This window comes from Myxocyprinus asiaticus, chromosome 42 (assembly GCF_019703515.2).
Source record: "Myxocyprinus asiaticus isolate MX2 ecotype Aquarium Trade chromosome 42, UBuf_Myxa_2, whole genome shotgun sequence".
NCBI lineage: Eukaryota > Metazoa > Chordata > Actinopteri > Cypriniformes > Catostomidae > Myxocyprinus > Myxocyprinus asiaticus.
Window position 1 is genome coordinate 25653368 of NC_059385.1, and position 23339 is coordinate 25676706.

Sequence of the window (23339 nt, forward strand, 5' to 3'; positions counted from 1 at the left end):
TGGACCGGGTGGGGGATGTGGTTGGTGGGTTGGTCCTGCCCATTTCCTCTGTTTGTGGACTACCTCCTCTAAACATTTGATTATTTAGTGACCTCCATGTTTTCACCCATTATAGACAATGCTTCTCAGACCAGTTACTGGCACTGGGATACAATGACTAGCACAGGTCTGCAAGGTGTTGCAGTTATTGCAAAACTCTGCCACAATTCAAGGGTGTTCTGGATGGTTGCCAGGGGGTGGCTATGTGGTGCTAAGGTGTCTGGGTGTTTGCTAGGGCATTGCTAAGGTGTTCTGGATGGTTGATGGGTGGTTACTTACTGGCTCAGGTGAAAATACCCCACCTCCAAGTGTCTATACTCTGGTCCCTAGATATGACTCAGGTCCCTAAAGTCTATGGGATATTTTAGCCATGTTTTATCATCAGTCAGGCAGAAAACATAACATTGGACATCTGTTGGTGAACCAAAACCATAAAAAAATGTCCTTAAAATCAAACATGACATTTATTATTACCATGAACCGCCAAATAATGTACAAAATTATTTAAGGGCTGAATAGGAAATTTGGCAAAGTAGTAAATACTTGAACAGCTTAAAGGGATAGTTCACCCAAAACTTATCCTCTTATCATTTACTCACCCTCATGCCATCCCAGATGTGTATGACTTTCTTCGGCTGAACACAAATGATGATTTTTAGAAGAATATTTCAGCTCTGTAGGTCCATACAATGCAAGTAAATGGGTACCAAAATTTTGACACTCCAAAAAGCACATGTAGCCATCATAAAAGTAATCCATATGACTCCAGTGTTTTAATCCATGTCTTCAGAAGTGATATTATAGGTGTGGGTGAGAAACAGATCAATATTTCAGTCCTTTTTTGATAGAAATTCTTCTTCCTGCCCAGAATGTGAATCACCAAAAACACAAGAAGAAGTGAAAGTGGAGCTTGACCGAGGAGAGTTTATTGTAAAAAAAAATTACTTAAATATTGATCTGTTTCTCACCCACACCTATCATATAACTTCTGAAGACATTCATTTAACCACTGGAGTCATATGGATTATTTTTATGCTGACTTTTTGGAGCTTCAAAATTTTGGCACCCATTCACTTACATTGTATGGACCAAAAGAGCTGAGAAATTCTTCTAAAAATCTTCATTTGAGTACAGCAGATGAAAAAAAGTCATACACATCTGGGATGGCATAAGGGTGTGTAAATGATGAGATAATTTTCATGTTTGGGTGAACTATTCCTTTAAGTTTAATTGGAAAAAAAGGGGCCAAATCTTGCATTAGCATTAACCACATTATGAAGAAACAAATACTATAGAGCCTAAATACTATAGAGTTTGATTGGACGCACTGCCTTTGACATCAACAACAAAAGAGATGGGAAGTGTATTTTGCTATTCTAACTATACACAAATACTGTGTATGGTTAGTTGAATCGTATTATTTGCAATGTATAGCATTGCTTTTTCCCTGCTGTCCCTATCAGAACAGACCCAACAGTTGAGAAACCCTGTGGTAAAACAATCATGAGCATAAAGTTCCAACATTAATAAACAAAACGAGGCATGAGGAAATATGACTCAAATGATGAATAAAATAAGAAACACACAAACAACAGCGTTGGCAACAGCACCAGAACAATAGCTGATGCGTTTTATTCAGTTTACACTGCTAGATGCGATTAGTCTGATCATATAAATGGGAAGGACCATTTTTAGCCCGGTGGCTGCAACAGTGAATGCGAAACAAATGTTGGCAGCATGTTATGGTGTGCACTCGTTCCCCACCCTGTGTGAATTTCACCATCCTGTAAAGACCACAATTTACATTCAGTGCATTGCTTTTTACATAAACACCACGTTTGTGGCATCGCTTTGATTAGGAGGAGTAGCCCAAATCACATTAAAAGTTCGTTTTCCTCCATTTCTTTGTTTGAAGATGTTAGCACAAGGAGCACCACAAGCCACTGGCGTGCCACGGCAACATTTGTTTATGCATGAGAAAAACACAAAAACACCACCCAAAATGGCACCTTCGGCACTTGCGCTTCCATCAGCACCATCATTAAGTGTTTTTTTGTTTGGAGTTGAGAGCTCAGGGGATTTTTGTTCCATTCGTTAGAAAAGCACACTGCCTTTGACCTGAGTAACACAAAAACTGAGAAACAAACGGGGTTGTAATAAGAGTTTGGAAGCTTTGTTGTCAACCAAGTAACTCCTTGGTTTTAGTGGTTAGTTGTTTGTCAACGTCTGCTGCAAAACTGTCTGCCATTTGTTGAACCTGGTGATGTTAGGAAAATAGAAAAATCAGAACAAATGTCAAATGTTACTAATACATGCTGGAATTGTATACTCAATGTTCATGTACAACATTCAAATATACATTAGTGTGTAATAATTAACTTAAAAAGCCCAATGAATTACCATGACTATTCTATGATTTTGATGACTTTTCCAATCGTTCATGATTTCTGAAAAAGGATTTAATAAATCATCTTATACTAGAGATTACACTCACAAGGAGAACTTTCTAGCCAACAAAATATTTAAGAGCTGAGCATAACCAAAAAAAAAAAAAAAAAAAAAAAAAAACATTTTTACATATATAGACATTTCCATGACTTTTGTATGACTTTGTAATAATAATTTTTTATTTCCATGGCCTGGAATTGAGAATTTAAAAATTCACTGATATTTCCATGTTTTCCATGAATGTGGAATCCAGTTTCATTAGTTAATCCTCATTTATATCACCTGTTTTTCTATCAAGCGAATGGTGTCTTCGGAGACGCCCTCTTTGGACTTCTTCACTTGACTGACAGCGTTGGAGCGGACTCTCCTCAGTGAGTCCTTAGCCTTGTTACTGAACTGCTTAGCCAGTTTCACCAGATTCTCTCTGTGCTCTCGTGTTACCCTGGGAGTCAAATATATGGTTGAACTAGCTTATTACATGACTCATTTTAGATCATAATAATCACTGAAAAAGGAGTACATGACATTTAAAGATATTTTTATAGATGCATTAAGAGTAAATTGTAGTCAGAAACCCTGTTATTTACACTTTGATATTACAATGCTGTCAGACAATCTGTTTATATGACACAGTGCAATCCAAAAGCAGCTACATGCTGAAAACTACTAAAAAAAAGAAAAAAGTTTGACAAATCAACAAACTGTTGTTCTCTCCCAGTTTCTGATAGGTGTAGAAGTTCCCCCATCTTATAATTGCCATTTTGCTGCGAGCCATTTGAGAACAGTCCAAGAGCAGTGTCTGTTTACTGCAAACAATGTTCATAATTACTGATTCCGAGCCAATCAAGCATCCCGCTCTCTTTAGAAATGCAAATGTGTGCGAGGAGGCCGCGTTGATTACGGGTGAGACGTTCTGCCCCTACGTACGAGCTGCCAGACAAGCACCTGCTGCTGTAGCTGTCGCACGGCCTCATAATAAAACAGTTTTGTGGTTTGTAGAATGAAGGCCGTGCAGTGAGACTATTTGGCTTGGCAGAAGAGAACGCGGTCAGGGATTGAAGACCACTGTGGAGTTTTCTTTTTTGTATAACACGGGGAGTGTATGGATTATAGAGACAGCATGTAATATTACCATACAAAGATATGTTAAACATGACCGAAATATTTCTTTGAGATATATATACATATACATATTTGGATATATTTCAGAAATATAACAACAGGATAAGATTAAAAAGAGATTAAAAGAAACACTATGGACTTCAAAGGGAATATCTCAAGAACAAAAAGAAACAAGATGATTACATTTTCCATAAATGTGGTGCTTTGCGTACAAAACCTGCCACCACGATGCAGTGGTGTTGTCGGTGGTTGCCAGGGCATTGCTATGCAGTTGCTTTAGCAACCATCACTTTAGTCACAAAATGTACATTAAACAGACATCACCAATGCATTGACAAACAGGAAGAGGCAGCCAGGCATAGTAGAGATAGAAAGACAGGAACAGGGGTGAAAGTGATGTTAAAAGCAAAGGTGAGTGGTCATGAGGATTTAGGCCCTGGGCGGCAAAACACTCACTTGGGAATAGGCACCCTGATGATAGTGCCCTCCACCTCCGGGTTGAGTCCCATGCTACTGTCTTGCAAGGCGCGGGTGACAGCTGCCATGGCCTGAGGACACATCACACAAACACATCAGGGCAAATGACAGCCAGCTGGGTTTGCGGTACCTGTTTCAACCCTTAAAGGAATAGTTCACCAAGAAATGAAAATTCTATCATCATTTACTCACCCAACAAAATAATTTTTGGGTGAACTATCCCTTTAACACACCCTTTGCATCTCTCCAACCCTCATTCCTCACTAGATCCCCACCCCCCAGACCAGTGAAGTACCCTGACCCCGGGTCCTTTGATCCAGAAAGAGCTGGGCAGCATCTCCTCAAGATGGAGCTCCAGAGAGAGGGGTTGAGGGCTGGAGAGGTTGGGGTGGGTGGAGTGTGTGGTGTAGGAAACGCCGCAGGGCACTGTCAGCACCAAATCCCTCGGAATGGAGCTGAGAGGTAGCAGTGCAGGGCAATGACCCACCATGACCCAGTGTCGGGGGTTTCTGTCTGTTCACCTCATAACCTATTAATATTCCTGTGTCCAGATTAGCCTCAGAATACACTCTGAACTTGCTTGCAGGCAGCGTAGTAAGTATACATCATAGGGCTTTTGGTTTCATGGATAAAGATTTAGGTTATGTTCAGAATGAAATAGTAGGGCACTGCTGACTGCATACTGTATACTATAGTAATTTGTTGGCAATGTTGTACACAATAACTAATTTATTTGAATATGTAATTGAGAGTCCAGTTATCATCTCAAAAATATTTTGCAATTTAAAAATAACAAAAATGCCCCCAAAATCCGGGGGGGCCTTGTAATGAATTCTTCTGGTTTTCGATTGGTTATTAATATTCTACTTTAGTCCAAGTTATACATATGGCATAAAATATGAATTAATGTTGATTTAATTCTTAGAGTAAGCAGTAATACATTTTCAGTCTTGAGAATATGTGTTAATGGATGGATTATTTTAAAGTATTTGATGTAAACAGATGAGACACAGTTCTATGTTTTAAATGGTTCATTAAAACATTTTCCCTCATAAATGCAAAAAATACCCCTGAAAATCAAATCCAAGGGGCAAATATTGCCCCTTACTGTAACATTTATTTTCTGACACTGGTGATCAGTATCAGTATGTATCAGTATCAGTATGATATTCTGGAAACAAAGCCTTATTTAAAAATAATAATATGCAGTATGCTACGATAAACAGCATGTGTGCAGTGTGCTCTGCTGCATATAATGGCAAACGTAGTCATCCAGGTAATTCTTGCTTATAAATAATGTGCATACTATATACTGTATACACTGCATACAACAGAAATAGTGAGAGTAGTATGGTGGAACAGTATGCCATTCTGGACTTCCCCTTAGATTAGTTTTAGACTGAATTAGTGACATTAATTTGCACAATCAGTGACACTTTAGCTTTGAATAGGTTTGTTGGAGTCTGACTTTGAAAATTCTGATGGAAAATTTTCATTATTGGTTCACATCTCTGTCAGACAAGTCCACTTTATGTACGTATGTGTATATATACAAAGCTGTACACACATTCCCATAATCTTAAAGGGATAGTTCACCTAAACATTCTCTCATCATTTACTTACACTCATGCCATCCCAAATGTGACTTTCTTCAAAATGTTACCCTCCAAAAGCACATAAAGGCAGCATAAAAGTAATCCATACAACTCCAGTGTTTTAATCCATAGCTTCAGAAATTATATAATAGATGTGGGTGAGAAACAGATAAATATTTAAGTCCTTTTTTGCTATAAATTCTTCTCCCTGCCCAGTAGGGGGTGATATGCATGAAGAATGGGAATCACTAAAAACACAAGAAGAAGAATCTGAAAGCTAAAGTGGAGATTCACTGAGTTGGGAGGAGAATAGTAAAAAAGGACTAAATATTTATCCGTTTCTCACCTACACCTATCATATCGCTTCAGAAGACTTAAACCACTGGAGTTTTATGGATTACTTTTATGCTGATTCATATGATTTTTGGAGCTTAAAATTTTGGCACCCATTCACTTGCATTGTATGGACTAAAACAGCTGAGATATTCTTTGAAAAATTTTCATTTGAGTTCAGCAGATGAAAAAAAGTCATACACATCTGAGATGACATAAAGGTGAGTAAATGACTAGAGAATTTTCATGTTTGGGTGAACTATCCCTTTAAATGTCTGTGTTCTACACTCTTTAAAAAGCGCCTGACTCGGACACATGCAGTCGTTGTTTGCAGGCAAGTGTGATTCTCTTTTAACTTCATTTCATCATTCATTTCTAGAACGTATGACTTTTACGGTAAAACTCACAATGTTCTGGTTAATGTGTTTAAAAAAAAGCGGTAAGCCTCCGCACTTATGATTAAAAAGCAAGTGGAGTTCAAAGTCGGCCCGGAGAAACAGTGGGTTAAAACTCCTTTCTTAATGATTCTGGATACCACACAGGCATAAGGAGAAAGAAAGCTTATGACTGCTGTCAGCACCACAACACACAACAACCACTGGGATTTTTCCAACAAGACTGGACATATTCTAGCCCTTTAATGAATGACTGGAAAACAATGTCCAATTCTTGTGTAATGGATTAGAATAATCACGAAGCTGTTTGCTTTCGGTCCGGGCCAGTCACCTCTGTGTTGTTTTATGCAGGCCTATTAGGTAATGGCCAGTTTTTTCTGACACCCTAAATGGCCACATCTGGCATTATGGTCAAATGCGCATGAAAACTGACCCTTTAATATTGTGCAGGTTAGTTAATATAGAGGTGATGAATAGAAAGCCAAATCCATTTGTAAGTAGTAAATTGTTATATCAATAACATAATACGTGTCACCGCAGCCGCTTTTACAGTAAGGAAATTTAAACTTGGGGATATATCTGGATATACATTAGAGTATTAATATACTGCATCCTATTATCTATATTTTATAGTTGAGAGACGATATTTCAAAGTATTGCAATATTTCACCTCACAATACTATATTAATATTCTAACTGTATTAAAAATTATTTTTAGTTATATTTTTCACATCAATATTTTGGGAAAAAAGAGATTATAAACCACTTAAATGTGTGAGAAGATGAAAGGAACTGCATATTAGGTCAAGGAACACTCAATTATTTCTATTAGTCTTTACATCTCGTGTACAGTTGGGGCTTCTAGCCTTTCAAAGTATACTCTTTTGACCGCAAGACTGTACGGAAGCTTTTGACACATACGTACTAGTACAGTAAACTCAAAGGACATGCAGATGGCACAGAGTAAAAGATTGCAATATATCACAATTCTGAATCGCAATACACTAAACATATTGAATCACAATATTATAATATTTTGACCCAGGTACCGATATAATATCGTATGGCCAGGTTCCTACAGATTCCCACCCCTAATATGTGCAAAGGCTTGTAGTCTTGAAGGATGGATGAAGAAACTGGATTGTTGGGTTTTAGACCCACAACGAAACCAGAGACTTTGGTATTGAGTGGACATAGGCCAAGAGGAGAGAACATTCATCTCATTAGGTTTATCTGAGCATCAGGCAGTAAGACGGATATATCAGTAGAGAGTTTGGTGATGGAAGAAGGGGAGGAAAAAACAGAAAGACAGAGTCTCATAATGTATGGAGAGGCAGCAAGACACAAGGAAAGAGGGAGAGATATCACACATTAACTCAGGTCTAAGTTCCAGAGGGCACTTTGCGGTCATTTCCTGTCCTCTGACAGCTAACCACAGACTCTTGGCCTACGTTTCAATCGTTCTCCAAGAACAAAGGGCTTCCTCCTACAATCAATCAATTTCTCTGAAATTCTCATGCTGGAAAGAGTCCATCACACTCAGGTTTCAGCAAGCGAAGGAGTGTTTTTGGTGTGTGTGCTTGACTATGCATGCCAATGTATGAATGGAGAGGGTCTGGTATGAGGATCTGCTAGGAAACCATCCATGGTTTGGTGCCATACCTCTGGGAAGCCAGTCATATTGACCACAAGAAGCTGTGGAGGCTTCATGGATATCTGGCCCAGCTGGTTGAGGGGAAACTTGCCATCCTTTGTGGTGACTGTAATGTGGTCCAGTGCACCTGAAAACATAGAAACACAACCCACTGAAGTTAATACCATAGAGTTTCTAAAACTGTGAATTATTTACCCATTTACCACTTAAAATTGAAAAAAGAAAAGTAAAAACAAAACAAAAGCTTACACATAAAAACTAGCCCTTACTAGGCACGTCACAAGTTTCAATTATCAAGTCATTTTCCTGTACTGGATGAAAGCCAAATGTGTGAAACGACAAAATCAAGGCCAGTCAGAACATATTAGATGTTTAAATTTACTGTTATTTAGAGCAGGTTCAATGAGTTTGGACCAATGAGATTTTATTGTGGGTGGAACTACCCAGTGAGACGCGATGAAAACTGTGGAACTACCCAGTGAGATGCATCGAGAGCTGTGGAACTACCCTGAGAGTTGCAACAAAAACCGCAGAACTACCTTGTGAGATGCAACAAAAACTGCAGAACTACCCAGTGAGTCACAACAAAACCCGCAGAACTTCCCAGTAAGACGCACGAAAAACCGCAGAACTACCCAGTGAGATGCAATGAAAGCCATGGAACTACCCAGTGAGATGAAGTGAAAACTGTAGAACTACACAGTGAGATGCAGCGAAATGCGCAGAACTACCCAGTGTCATGCAACAAAAACTGAGGAACTACCCAGTGAGCCACAACAATAACCATGGAACTACACAGTGAGATACAATGAAAACTGTGAAATGCAACGAAAACCACAGAAGTACAAATTGAGACGCAATGGAAACCAAAAACGACCAAGTAAAACACAACCAAAACCACAGAGCAACCCAGTGAGATGCATCAAAACCAACAAAATGTTTTGTTGCGCAATACTGTTCACAGTCAAGGCGAGTTGACATACTGATAACAGTCATGGTTATGTCAAAAAAAAAAAAGGAAAAAAAAAGTAAGAAATGTGATTTATTGCTTGAGGGTACCAACACAGTATTCGCAACATCAAAGAGTGTGGGAAATCCATTGATTTCAATAGAGAAAATGCATTGCAAGGATGAAGAGGAAAAACTCAATGGGTTTGCAAAAAGAATACTTTGTCATGCAGAAATATTTTCCTGCAACACGTAGGCACTCTGATGTAGGCATCCTTTGACTGATGAGAATTTCAGACAAGCAGGTCCCGTCGAGCTTTTGGAAACCCAATTTGCTGATTTATAAAACATCAGGCATCCACCTTACGCAAATGTTTGGTCAGAGCTTTCTCTACCAGTAGGGTCCTGGGGCTTTATCGCATCACGCCAAGTTGTATCTACAATATCAGCATTAGAATAAGTACTGAAATATAATTCTACACTTTATTAGCATCAACATGCACATGCTGTAAGAGGTAATTTGATATAAACTTCAATACATGCATTTTCTTCTAATCAGTTTAGTTTGACATCAACTACCTAACAAAATTATATTTAAGTTGGAAATCGAGGAGGTTGGGGGCACTTCATTTAGGAAAAAAAAAGAATGGAATGATGTCACTCTAACTCATGACTAGACACTTGTTTGTATTCTGTATCCATTCCCAACCTGTCTCTAAGAATCAAACAATGAAGAGGCCGCTGTCTATGACTGTTGTGACGACACGTCTCACTCCCCTCAAGGGATGAAAGCAGTTCACCTCTTCCATTCTCTACAGACATGAGAGCCAGAACGTTTGGCCAGCATGTCTCCTTCCCCACCTGCCTTACCTCACACAACAATTTTTCTCTCTCTCTCTCTCCTTGTCCTACCTTACTTTATCCCACATTTATGAAAGGGTGGAGAGCAGCTGAGATGCATTGTAATCCACAATGATTTTTTCTACATTTTGATCTTTTCAAGAACTAAGAGAAACTGCATGTGCCTTTTTGCTCTGAGAAAACACTCAAGAGCTTGAAATTCTCCATATATGTACCATTTTGCCGGTCCACTTGTTGAACGACAACATCTAAGAAGGTAATTTCGCTGCTCAGTGAGCTATGAAAATCAGCATCTGTCCAATCTTTGAACGGGCTTAGCAGTGCAGATAGGATTTCGACCAAACCTCCATCTTGTCATGTGGTGAGCAAAGGTTTGGCTGCATGCATTTGGCCTGGAGTATCGACTTGCGGTGGACAGCTTTGGCACTGGAACCCATCTCAGCTTGTGCGTTCTGTGTGCGCTACCTGGAAGCATTCACATCTGCTAACGCTTGCATGGAACACATTGCTTTCCTCCGCTAAAAAACTTTGAGGATCAACAGGGAAGCTATTAGCCAAATGGGCTCTTCCTGGTCATGGTACCACCTGTTGCCCTCTCCATTTTGAGTACCTAAAGGTTACTCAATAATCAGAAGCTATATTTGCCTGATGCTAGAATTGTTTTCAGGAAACAATTTTGAGCCCTCTGTTGGAAACACGTTAGACGGATTATCGTAAGGAAGCCGAGCCCTCGTTCTTGAGATGAGGTGTTTGGAAAAATACAAACGGGCCTGTGAAGAGATGTCCTCTGACGGCAGATTTATGTGGAACAGGAGAAGGTATGTTTGCGGAGATCCAAGCGCAAACAGTTGATCCTATTGCCGAAAGACAGACAGGCCATAATCCCTGTGCAGTGTGCCTAGACACCAGGTCACCACATTAATACCCTTCTCTGAAACCTCTCTCCCTGGCCAAGGTGATTCTCCTGTCCTTCTCGTCCTTCATAGTAAATGCACCACTTAATGAAAGCCAGATGATTTGCTTAGCAAAAAGACGTCAATAATTCTGCCTTCTCACTGGCCCGAGTCATTCCATGAATTTAGCCATGTTCAAGTCCAAGATGGCCCAAACAGCAAGGATGAGGGAAGGAAGATTTGGGAAAGGTCATGATGTGAAATTGAAGAACATGGACTCTGAAGAGAGGCTACCCCCTCTAGACCTAAATGTCTTAAAATGTCTTTCGAAATTGGGCTGCAGTGAACAGGGCTGACCTGGATGTACTTCAGGAAGTAGAATCACAAACAAGGTAAATGACCCCATCTTGTGGAACAATGGTAATGGCCAGAATATGTGCAAAGATGGATCTCTGTTCATTAATCCTCATCTGAGGATGAGGTAACAAAATGCTCTTCTAGCCTTGTGTAACCTCAGTGACCTCAACAATACAGATCCCCTTAAATGACACAATACAGATTCTCACTCAGGCCAGCCTTAATTGGAGTGGTGTAACATAGGTCACATACACACTACAAAGTTTCGGGAGTGACAACCACATTTAAATGCAGGAGTGAATCCCCAAAATTTTCATTCCATGTGTGTACGGACTACAGAACTGACTGCCGCAATTGCTAAGATTGACAAGTGATAACCATAGCAACGCTACAGCATCTCGCACCTGAGAACAAGAAACATGAATGCCACCCGCTTAACCCATTTTGTGTTCGCTATTTTTGAACAAAGTGTTTATCTACCAAAATGTATTATCATCCGGCAATGTTTAGTAAGCTGCTGACAGAGTCGCCGTGCTTCATTTATGCGCGTTAAACGGCTGCTGTTAGACAGCACTCACGCTGTCCCTGGACTGTAATATACAGGTTACCCTGGGACTGCAGAGCTGATGAAAGAAACTACAGTGGAGAGAGACTGGAATATATGAATGAATGAAGACACACACCTCGGTTTGTGTGATTTGCACCAGAAGATAGGCAAATCTCACAGCCGCCATTAATCACGGCATTAACAACTAGTTGTTCAGTTCGGTTCTGTACACACTACGTGGAATTTATGAAAATGCAGTTGTCACTACCCGAAATTCAGTAGTTAATTTGGTTTTAGATTGCGGTTGTCAGTCCCGTAATTTACTGAACTGTGTGTGCATGTACAGACCAGGACTTAGCACTCAAAGGTGAACTGACAACCGTATTTAGCTGAAGTGTGTATGTGGCCATATTCATTAAAGGTCTGGGCTGGTAATGGAAACATTGTTGGTTCAAACCCCGCAAGCGGTAATCAATGAACCATCATCATGCCATCCTGTCCATCCTGCAGGGATTCGTGCTCATTCCCCTTATGAACTTATTTTTCATGCATGACTGTGTTGCACAGCTTCACCATCCTCATTAAGTTTACTTATGCTGACATTTAAGGACAGGTTGTTGTTGTCACACTATACTGAAAGTGCTTTAAGCTCCTCCCAGTTTCATCTCAGAGATGAGGCCCAAGAATCATTACAAAAAACATTCTTGGGACTCATCTCCAATTGAAATGAAACTGGGAGGTGCACAAAGCACTTTCGGTATAGTGTGACGACAACAACATGTCAGCAAGTGTCAGAATGCGTGGAAGGACAGGACCCAAGAGCAGAGGAGATAAATGTCAGTCTTTTATAAAATACAAAAACACAAAAGGTGCTCCAGCTCCAGCTCGTCTGAGCTCAAAAAGGAAAACCATTAAGAGGGCAAGGGATGAGAGTTCGTGAGATGGGTGTGTGTGTTGCAAATCCCAGGCGAGTGATTCTCCTGACACGCAGACACAGATCTGAGGAATCTTCCTCCAACAAGACTGTGTGCGGCACTGACGAACTGCAGGAAAACACACTTTCACATACACTCACAATCACTGTCACAAATGCACGACAGCAAGCACAAACAGAAACAATGATCCAACATCGGACATGGCACACAAGGGGATATAAATAGGCGGAAAACAAACAAGAGACAGCTGCCGCTTGCAGCTGAAGGTTGTATCAAATCAGCGTTCCCATGGAAACAATCAAGGTTCCCATGGAAGTGCTGATTCAGCATGCCAGCAGCAGCTGAAAACCATAAGAGCAAAACATAAACAAGTTCTGACAAAACAGACAAGGGACGATGATGCCACAGTCCTGCACAGGTGTAACACCCAACCTGGCAAGGTGCCATGACTGTGACATCACCGGAGGGCACACAGCGGCAAATCGTGCACAGCGATAACCCACCGCCAGATGTGTGCACCCACACAAAACACAAACACAAGACAGACAGGGGACGATGATGTCATGGTCCTCATCAGACAAAGCCCAACCTGACCAGTTGACAGAACCATGACATCACCGAAGAGCGCACGGCGGACACAAAGGGGGAACATAAAACACAAAGGCAGGCCGATACTGCCATGGTCCAGTCAGGTAGAACCTCAACCTGTCAAGGTGACTGGGCAGTGACAGCAAGATTAAGGAGATGATTGTGGATTGCAGTGAGACACAAACAAGTGAACATGTGGTTCACCTGGATGGAAAGAGTTTAAAGCTACAAGTTCCTTGCTCACCACATTATTATCTTTCTGCATATTTTGCTATTCATTACACAGACATCTACTTCAATGCTCCTGATTCATTACTGCTCTTTGCTTACATATACTGTAGAAGATTTTTATACACTACCAATACAAAGTTGGGACACACTTGACTGAATTATGTTTGTCATGATCTTAAAAACACTTTGATCCAAAAACATTAGCTAAAATGCTTGAAATTTGTTTTTACAAAAACTAAGATTGTAATTTATTTATTTTAGTTTAATGGATTGGCCTGGATTGTGAAGGAAAAGCAGAAAACAAGTGTCCGGAATACATGGGAACTCCTTCAATACTGTTTAAAAAGCATCTCAGGATGGACCTCATGAAGTTGCTGGAGAGAATGCCCAAAGCTGTAATCTTGACAAAGAGTGACTACTTTGCAGAAGCTAAAACATACAAATTTAGATTGGTTTAACGTTCTTTGGTCACTACATACCGTAATTACCATATTTAGATTTTTGTTATTTCATAGTTTTTATGACTTCACTATTATTCTAAAATGTGGAAAATAGTAATAATAAAGAATGTGTCCAAACATTGACAAGTAGTATACAGTATACCTTATTTAATTTTGTGATAATATACAATGTCTGTTTGCTGTATTGTGTTTCTGTGTCTGTATTGTTCTGTGACTTGAATTGTGTATTAAGTGTACTGTACTGCCAAGATATGTCAAGTAAAATGAAAAACGAACGGGTGTGACGTCGTTGCAAACAAAATCTGGCCAAAACGAAAATGTTTTCTAGATTGTTGTGGTGGTTCGTAACAGCTCGCAAGTGCAAACATTAATAAGAACTTCGTAACGGCTGTTCAACACCTTCTTACTGCCATTGCTCAACATTATCAGTGAGTGTGACCCAGTGCTCCACCTACATTGATGGCAAATTTTTTATTTCGGTTCATTTCTTCACTCAGGCAAGATCAGTAAACATTATATATAAATATTAATGCAAATCATCATTGATTGGTTAAAACAACTTCTTTTGTTTTAACTGATCTCATGTGGATTTTATTCATAGAATTATGTAGCAAATGGTAACACATTTAAATGCTCCTCTAAACGCCTCCCCCAGCAGCATGGCCAGTGTACAAATGTTCGCAAAAAGTATACCATAAACTCGGGAGCAAAAGAAAATGAAAAAGAACTTCACAGTGAGTGTATCGGAGCGCTAGGGTGCTTTAGATAAAAGTGACAAGCTTCATATATTTGGGCAAGTCATATCAAGTCATTTTTATTTGTATAGCGCTTTTCACAACACACATCGTTTCAAAGCAGCTTTAGAGGAAATCTCTAAATGCATTAACCAAAAAATAAATAAAAAAATAAAAATAACTATTTTTTTTAACTGTAATATCTATAATGTCTTACAGTGATCACTGTGTAGTTTGATTAAATATGATTGTAAAATGTGTATAGAAATTAAATAATTAAATAGTAATTGTATTTAGAACCCCTATGAGCTAGCTGAAGGCGACTGTGGCAAGGAACACAAAACTCCATAAGATAAAATAACCTTGGGAGCTCACTGTGGGGGCCAGTTACCCTCTGGCTAAACAACATGAATATAATACCAATATTAGTTATTTGTGTGCAGTGCAAGTCATGGTTTTAAATTTATAAATTAAGTACGTTTTTTTATGAACTTTAAGATGACTAATGTCTTTGGAATCCATCCTGGATTAACTGCAGAAGTTCACATAGAAGCATTGTCCTTTGTTAGTTGGCTGATGAAAGCTTTTGTTGGCTGATGAAGGCTTTTGTTGGCAATTAAATGATAGTCTATGTATTTCATTTCAAGAGTGTAGTCTATCAGTAGACAAAGGTGATGCAGGCAGAGATAAATGATGAGGTGCATCGCAGTTCAACCTGCAGGTCATTTCGGTGAGGTTCGGTGGGGTCCATCCTACGTCCAAGGTTAAGGCCGTGGCACATGAAGTATCCAATGTCTTAATTTAGGTTTGGCATCAGTTCATCCTCTGAAGTAAAAAAACTGAAGTGATGTCTGGCTGTAGTTTATCGTCATCTCTCAGCGACACATAGCAGTGGAGTCTGACACCAAGCAGGAACAGAGCTGGATCTGGCAGGCTCTGGTAACCTCGGGATATGAATATTAAATAGAATAATATTAGCATAGATGCCATTCAATTTCATGCTGGGTTACAGATCATGATGGATGTTTCTGGTTCCGGCAGACCTAACTAAAGCAGCCTAATTGTGAGTTGAAGGATAAATTAGGGGTATACCTGGCTAAATAGATGAGTGTGTCTGCATCCTGAACAGTGTTAGGAAGACTATTCCATAGTTTAAGAGCCTAGTATGAAAAGGATCTACCTCCTTTTGTGGATTTTGATATTCTTGGATTTATTAACAAGCCAGAATTTTGTGATCATAATGAACGTGACGGAATATAGCATGTCAAAAGGTCACTTAAGTACTGTAGAGCTAGACCATTCAAAGCTTTGTATGTAGTTAACATAATTTTAAAATGTATTCTAAATTTAACAGGTAGCCAATGTAACGACGAATGTCGTTATCTATCGTGTCGAAGGCAGCACTAAGATCTAAAAGCACTTGAAGAGAAATGCAGCCGTGATCAGATGATAAGAGCAAGTCATTTGTAACTCTGATAAGTGCAGTCTCTGTATTGTGATGGGGCCTAAATCCTGACTGAAATTGTTATTATATTCCACTTCTCTGTAGAAATAAACATAGTTGGAAGGACACTACATTTTCCAGTATTTTCGACATAAATGGTAGATCAGTCTGTAATTAGCCAATTCTCTAGGACCAAGCTGTGGCTTCTTAATAAGCAGTTTGATAACTGCCATTTTAAAGTTTCTTGGGACATGTCCTAAAGATAGCGAGGAGTTAATGATATTAAGAAGAGGTTCTGAGATTACTGGGAATACGTCTTTAAAGAGCTTAGTTGGTATTGGATCTAACATTTTTTTTATAAGTTTTGTTAGCTCTTCATGACCTATGACAGTGAAGGATTGAAGTTGCTCGTGGCAAATTTATGAGACACTGTTTTCTGAGGTACTGTGACAGATGACTGCAAAATTCCAATTTTATTTCAGATTATTTCAATTTTATCAGTAAAAAAATTCATGAAGTCGTTAATATTGTGCTGTGATGAAATATCTGGTTCAGTTGAGGCTTTATTCCGAACCAATTTAGCCACAGTACTGAATAAACACCTAGGATTGTTTTGGTTATTTTCTATGAGTTTGCTAAAATATTCTGACCTGGCTGCTTTTAGTGCCTGTCTGTAGCTACAGACACTATCCTTCCATGCACCGCAAAATACCTCTAATTTTGTATTCTTCCACGTGTGCTCCATTTTCCAAGCTGCTCTCTTGAGAGCATAAGTGTGATCATTGTACCATGGTGTGAGGCTTTTTTCTTTAATTTTCTTTAATTGAAGGGGGGGCGACACTATCAAGAGTGCTAGAGAAGACTGTATTTATATTTTCTGTTATCTAATCAAGTGTTTCTAGACTTGTATGTGTATGTAAGACAATTTTGGAAGATTATTAGTGAAGCTATCTTTAGTGGTTGAAAGAAAAGTTCTACCTGAATGATAGAGTGGTGTAGATTGAGTGACATTAGCTAATAGCAACAAACAAGAGACGAGGTAATGATCTGAGATGTCATCGCTCTGCGGTAGAATTTCTATAGTATCAACATCAACTCCATATGACAGGATTAAATCTAGTGTATGATTATGGTGATGAGTTGGTCCTGTCACATTTTGTCTGACTCCAAGAGAGTTAAGAATATCAATAAAAGCTAATCCCAATGTGTTATTTTCATTATCTGTGTGAATGTTGAATTCACCAACAATTAAAGCTCCATCTACATTAACTACTAGATCAGATAGAAAATTTGCAAATTCATCAAGGAAACCAGAGTAAGGCCCGGGTGATCTATATACTGTCGCAAAGGCAAAAGATGGCAGAGATTTTTTATTGTCACATTAAGCATTATTAGTTCAAAAGACTTAAACTAATATCCTGTCCTCTGAGTAACACCAAAAACATCACTGTAGCAACACCTCCTCCTCAACTCTTCAGATGGGGCTCATGTTTCTAACAATAACCTGTGGGAGTAGATTAATTTAACCTAATATATTCATCTGGTTTATGCCACATTTCAGTCAAACAAAGAACATCCAAACTATGATCTGTAATAATTTAGTTTACAATTAGTGCTTTGGTAGAAAGAGATCTAATGTTTAGTAGCCCTACCTTTCTATGATGTTTATCTTTCTAAATGATTTAGTGAGAGTTTTGTGTTTGGTAGTTCGGGGAAAAGACACAGTCTCTATATGATATCTAGGTGATACAGTCTCTATGTGTTGTAGATTATGTGACCTAAGTGACGTCTCAAGGCAGCTAGCAGACGTTCGGTTTAACCAGATTGTCTGCTTCCTGACCTGGGCCTCAGTTAGTCAAATACTATCATTATTAAGACTATGAGCCAAATTACTAGAGAGGATAGCGGCACCTTCCCTGGAGGGATTGAGTCTGTCTCTCTTTAGCAGGTCAGGTCTACCCCAAAAACTCTTCCAATTGTCTATAAATTCTACGCTATTCTCCAGACACCACTCATACACCAGCCATTCAGTGACACTAATCTACTATAAACCTCGTCACCATGACGAATAGGGAGGGGGCCCGAGCATATTACAGTGTCTGACATTGTTTTTGCAAGTTCACACACCTCTTTAACATGATCTCTAGTGATCTCCGACTGGCAAAGCCGGACATCATTAGTGCTGACATGAATAACAATTTTAGCATTTAGCAATTTAGCATTAGCCAGCACTTGTAAATTTGATCTGATGTCAGATGCCCGAGCCCCCGAAATGCATTTAACAATGTTGGTTGGAGTCTCTATTTCCACGTTCCTTACAATAGAATCACCAATTATTAGGGCTCTTTCAACATGATTCTCAGTGGGTGCATCACTGAGTGGGGAGAATCAATTGGAAACCCTAACAGGAACGGGAGAGTGGTGTCGCTTTGCTGAGCAAGTATGCTCCTGAGACGTACCCAATCGCCCTGCTGCGGGGGGCTCTAGATCCGGAACCAAAGTGTGTGTGTTGCTTGCTGTTCTACCCACATCCGAAACAGTATCTAAAGGCTTCTCTTTCTCACTGACCTCCACTAGTGTTCGGATGCGTGTCTCTAGCTCATTAAACTTCTCCATCAGCCTGAATAATTTCTTACATTTATCACATGTGAATCCCTCACTGCTGACGGAAGAAGCTATAGTAAACATGTGGCATGTAATGAAGGAAGAAATAACATGAGCTGATGCCATGACTTACCGCAATTTTTTGTTGTTGTTATGGTTGTTCTTGAGCGGTGAGGGTTTGAGATCGATGTGGTTCCTAATCAGCAGATGTCTGAGATTGATGCAATAATCCGTGTAAAACACAGTGGAGAAAACGAATGCACACAGTCAAGACGCGAGATGTAGACAAGCGGAAAAAAGTTGAAAAAAGAAAAAAAATGAGAGAAATGGGTGCGCACGGTATAATACACACAGATGAAACAATAGAAAAGCGTATAAACCCGAAGCATGCGGTAAAATGGCAAAGGATAAAACAATGAACATGTAAGAATAAGAATAAGCAGTGCTAAGCAGGTTAGCAAGCTACAAACACTCGTGCAGTATACCGTCAGCAACAGGAAGTGACGTCACTGGGTAATAGGTTTAATACAGGTTTGCATGTCTGTGGGTTTCTATTTCCTGACCTGGTGAGGTTCGTATGTTGAGGTTGCGGCTGAAATCGTCCTTCAGGATCGTCAGGACAGCCGCCATGTCTTCCTTCAACTCCTCTAGACTGATAATATCCTCCACCAATGCCGCATTGATGTTCACTTTGGCTGTCTGGCCTTTTGCCTTTGCTAACATCAAAAAAGTTACATGAAGAAAGAAACATTAATGTCTTCATCACTGATGGCTTCAAAAGGAGCAAGATGGATATAGAAATGAAAGACTGTGACCAGCATGCAGGCTGATTGTCTTAGCAATTACAAATGAAAGCAGGATTTGGTGGTTAGATGGCAAAAAAGGGAATTTCTCCTCACTTCATAAGGGCTCACAGCGCACTTGAGTGAACTTAAAAAACACTGCTATGGAAAACAAATACAGTATCCACTTCGACCCCTATGATATACGGTCTTTGTTGTGGTTCTGTGAGGGATAAGTAGCCGTGGTGCTTCACTTGCCTTTACTCTTCTTTGTGGCATAATGACGGACATAATTCGACAGAACCATGGGACAACTCGCTCTGGGTAAAGAAAGGACTCTTGAGGCAGCTGCTAACGGGATCCTCGTGATGGAAGGCGGAAATCTGCACAATACTGGCCGCAGAAGGCTAAGATGACTCAACGCCATGTCTGTGTAGCTATTGAAAAAAGGAGAGCAAATAATTTAATGCAAAGATGACACAAAATTAAGAACTGTTGTTACCAAATAGATTAGGTTAACTCTTTTTGAGATTTTTGTTTTATATACACTGACTGTTGAGAGTCAATGTTACCACCAGGGGGTGTCTTTCAAATTTAAAAAGCTTGTAGAAGAATAGAGAACCAGAGCCACTTCAAAGTCAATATGAACTCAAAACCATAAGTATATTTTGAAATAGGTGTACTGGTAGTTGTCCTTTCAGTTCAAACACCTCTATTCTGAGTTATTCTAAATATGATCATAATCTATCCAACTATTTTTATGAAGATGATCCGTATCAAGACATATTCTAAAGAAAATGGTTTCTGGCTTGCAAGTCCAAAACTCGCAGTCACAGTTAACCCATTCATAGACTGATTTCCCTGAAAATTGTAACACTGTGGTGCAATTAAAACATTTAGCCTTAACAAGCACTACTAATAAATATAGATCACTAGTCCTTTATTTCCAACTGTTTAGCAGCATAAATCTTTAAATCATGGCTGATTATCAGGCTGGACTGTGACAAAAGTGGTGTCCCGCAGGTGCTTTGACACAAGCTAGCTCACGGGCTACTCGCGTCTCTGTCATTGCCTCTTTGTTAAGTCCATGTGTGAGGTATCCCTCTAGTCAAAATACACCTTTGCTTCTCGTTCCCCAAACAACAGCGAATGAAACAAGTTTGTCCTCTTGTGTTTTTTCAGTTGCTGTGCTCCACCGTGATAGAGATAACTCAATAGCACAGGTCTAATAGCAGCCACTACGGTTTCCCCCCTAAACACACACGAGCTGCGATTTTTATCAGGCCTCGATGATACATGTTGCAGGTTCAATGCAAACCGCAGCTGTTATGATTAGAGGCAGATCAAAAATGAGAAGCGTGACTCTTCTTGTCATCCGTGGGAGATGGGAGGTGTCTGGCACAGGTGTTTTGGTCTAAAGGGTGAGGATGGAGAGGAGGTGGTGGTGGTTTTTGAAGGGAAGTCAAGCAGAAAAACTGTTGCACAGGTGGTCCATGGGTTACAGTACGCTGCTATTTGATTTATACAGTTTGGAATGAGAGTGGTTGGTGAACCCTCATTGCATGAGCTCACCTCATGAAAGAAATGTTTAGTGTGAACTGTTGAAGTCCTTACTGTACAAACTGAGACAGTGTTGCATGTAAGATTGCTTGTTGTTCACAGTAGACCTGTGGTCCAATTTCATGAAGTACAGTTGGTCACTACATTACACCATGCCAGTGCACAGGAGCGAATGGCTCGCAAGTGATATTTTTCTGCACCTTTGCCTTACGTCAAGCCTTTTAAATTAAAGGAATATTCCCAGATCAATACAAGTTAAGCTTAATCGACAGCATTTGTGGTATAATGCTGGTTGCCACAAGAATGAATTTCGAATCCTTTTCTTTAAAAAAAGAAAAATCTGTGTTACAGTGAGGCACTTACAATGGAAGTGAATGGGGCCAATCCATACCAACGTTAAAATACTCACTGTTTCAAAAGTATAGCCACAAGACGTAAACAATATGCTTGTTTATCATGTGTTAACATGATTTTAATGCGATAAAATCACTTATTAACTTTTCTGTGTAAAGTTCTATCTAATTTTACAACTTCGTTGCCATGACGATGTAATGTTAGTGAAAAATAACTAGAAGTTCCTCCACCAAGAACAGTATTCCGCTGCAATAACAAAGATTTTAACTACTTTAGATTTAAAACAAGTTTAAATAATACATGAGTTTTAACAGGAGAATTAATGTAAGTGCATTTATAAAATAATAAGATTCAAATTTCTGCCTTTAAACCCTCCAAAAATTGGCCCCATTCACTTCCATTGTAAGTGCCTCACTGTAACACAGATTTTTGCTTTTTTTAAAGAAATCAAATTCGAAGTCATCGAAATAATTTTTTGTGCTAATCAAAATTATTCCACAATTGCTGTTGATTGAGCTTAACTTGTGTTGAACATGGAATATTCCTTTAATGTTTCCATTAATAGCCAATTTATTATCCTAACATTAATCTTGAATCTTTAATAAGTTTGTTGTTTGTTTGCTTATTATTCTTTTAATGCCATGTCAGCATCAATGGCTATTTTCATGGCAAGATCAAGGTAAGTAAAACAAAAATAACAACAAAAACTATATAAGATCCTTCAATTTGACATTTGATAAAGAAAAAAATAATAATTAATCCTGGTGAGACATTTTGAAATACTTCCAACAAAGTATTTTGAATAGAAATGTTGTCTAGTATTGTTAAAAACAGGACAGTCCAGTAAAATATGCTTAATAGTCATTCTTATCTTACAGAATTCACATGCTGGTGGCTCTTCAACTTTCAATAAAAACACAAATGTAAGTCTTGGATGACACCTTGTGTATACAGTTTGATCATGTCTAGATTCAAAGGGAAAATAAAGGAAGTATCTTTCATTTAAAACAGGGTTTTATTAATAGTTAGTGATACGATATAAGCAAGGCCAATAAATTGGCCGATATTTTAACTCGCCCTTGTTCATTCAAAAATATAACGACATCCTTGTCAATTGATGATTTTTTTCTTTTCATTTTTCAAACCTTTTTTTGTACACATTTTGTAAATATTGTGTAAAATAAGTGTTCATTTCAGCAATTTTATGTACGTCTCAGTTGCTATAAAATTAAATCAATTAAATTATTAATATTAAAGTGGGCCATTAAAAAACCCATATTGTCAACCACATTTAATGGTATAGTGTTAATTCAACAAAAATTTTTAATGTAATTATTTAATTTATTGCTTTAGTATTTTATTCTAAAGCCTCAAGCAATTAAATTGTATACTATTTTATACACACTGGTCAGAGGTAAGCTGTTGTCAGTATGTGATCCATAATTTAGGAAAGGACATTTTAGGCCTTGTTAATAAAAGTGGAATAATTCTTACACTATCCTACCTAAAACCAATGATATGTGAATTTATACTGAAATGCAAGAAAAAATGCTTTGCTTTAGATCTTTTTTTTTTTTTTTTTTAACAGTATGCCATATTTTTTTAATATGTTTATAAGGATTACCCATGCAGTAATTTATGAACTAAAGGATTATTATTATTATTATTATTTTTTTTTAGACAGAAAGTGTAGTTCATTGCATGCTGCTAGGCTACATAACTGAGCCTTGGAAGAAGAAGAAAAAGTCCCCCATCGCTAACAAACACAAACTGACAATACTGTGAAAACAAATAAAGTCAGAACACTTTCCAATGTAATAATACAAACTCAATTTACACAAACTTACTTTACTCATGTAGAAGAGCGTGCCTTGACAAGCATGTCTTGCAATGCATTCCTTTTTTGATACATGGGCAGCCCAAGGACACACTTGTGTAGAAGTCATCGCATTTTGGTGTATTACATCATCAGAACAG

At 38.8% G+C, this 23339-nt stretch overlaps 1 protein-coding gene across 1 annotated transcript; it reads right to left on the reverse strand.

Moving 5' to 3' along the window:
- Window positions 1–1636: 1636 nt before the first annotated feature.
- Window positions 1637–23326, reverse strand: LOC127432724 (ribosome-recycling factor, mitochondrial-like). Its single transcript, XM_051684086.1, has 7 exons — window positions 23210–23326; window positions 19707–19885; window positions 19230–19382; window positions 8072–8190; window positions 4066–4157; window positions 2770–2929; window positions 1637–2296 (listed from the first exon to the last, which is right to left on the reverse strand). The coding sequence occupies exons 2-7, from the start codon at window positions 19873–19875 to the stop codon at window positions 2219–2221; spliced, it is 771 nt and encodes a 256-aa protein (XP_051540046.1). The 5' UTR covers window positions 19876–19885; window positions 23210–23326; the 3' UTR covers window positions 1637–2218.
- Between the last annotated feature and the right edge of the window lie 13 nt (window positions 23327–23339).

Bases quoted from the DNA above. Each gene is read 5' to 3' on its own strand.
- LOC127432724 (XM_051684086.1), bottom strand. From the start codon at position 19,875: ATGGCGTTGAGTCATCTTAGCCTTCTGCGGCCAGTATTGTGCAGATTT. The intron at 19,383-19,706 runs GCAAGTGAAGCA...TTTTGATGTTAG, and splicing joins TGCCACAAAGAAGAGTAAAG to CAAAGGCAAAAGGCCAGACA. The intron at 8,191-19,229 runs GTCAGGAAATAG...CTATGTTTTCAG, and splicing joins CAACATACGAACCTCACCAG to GTGCACTGGACCACATTACA.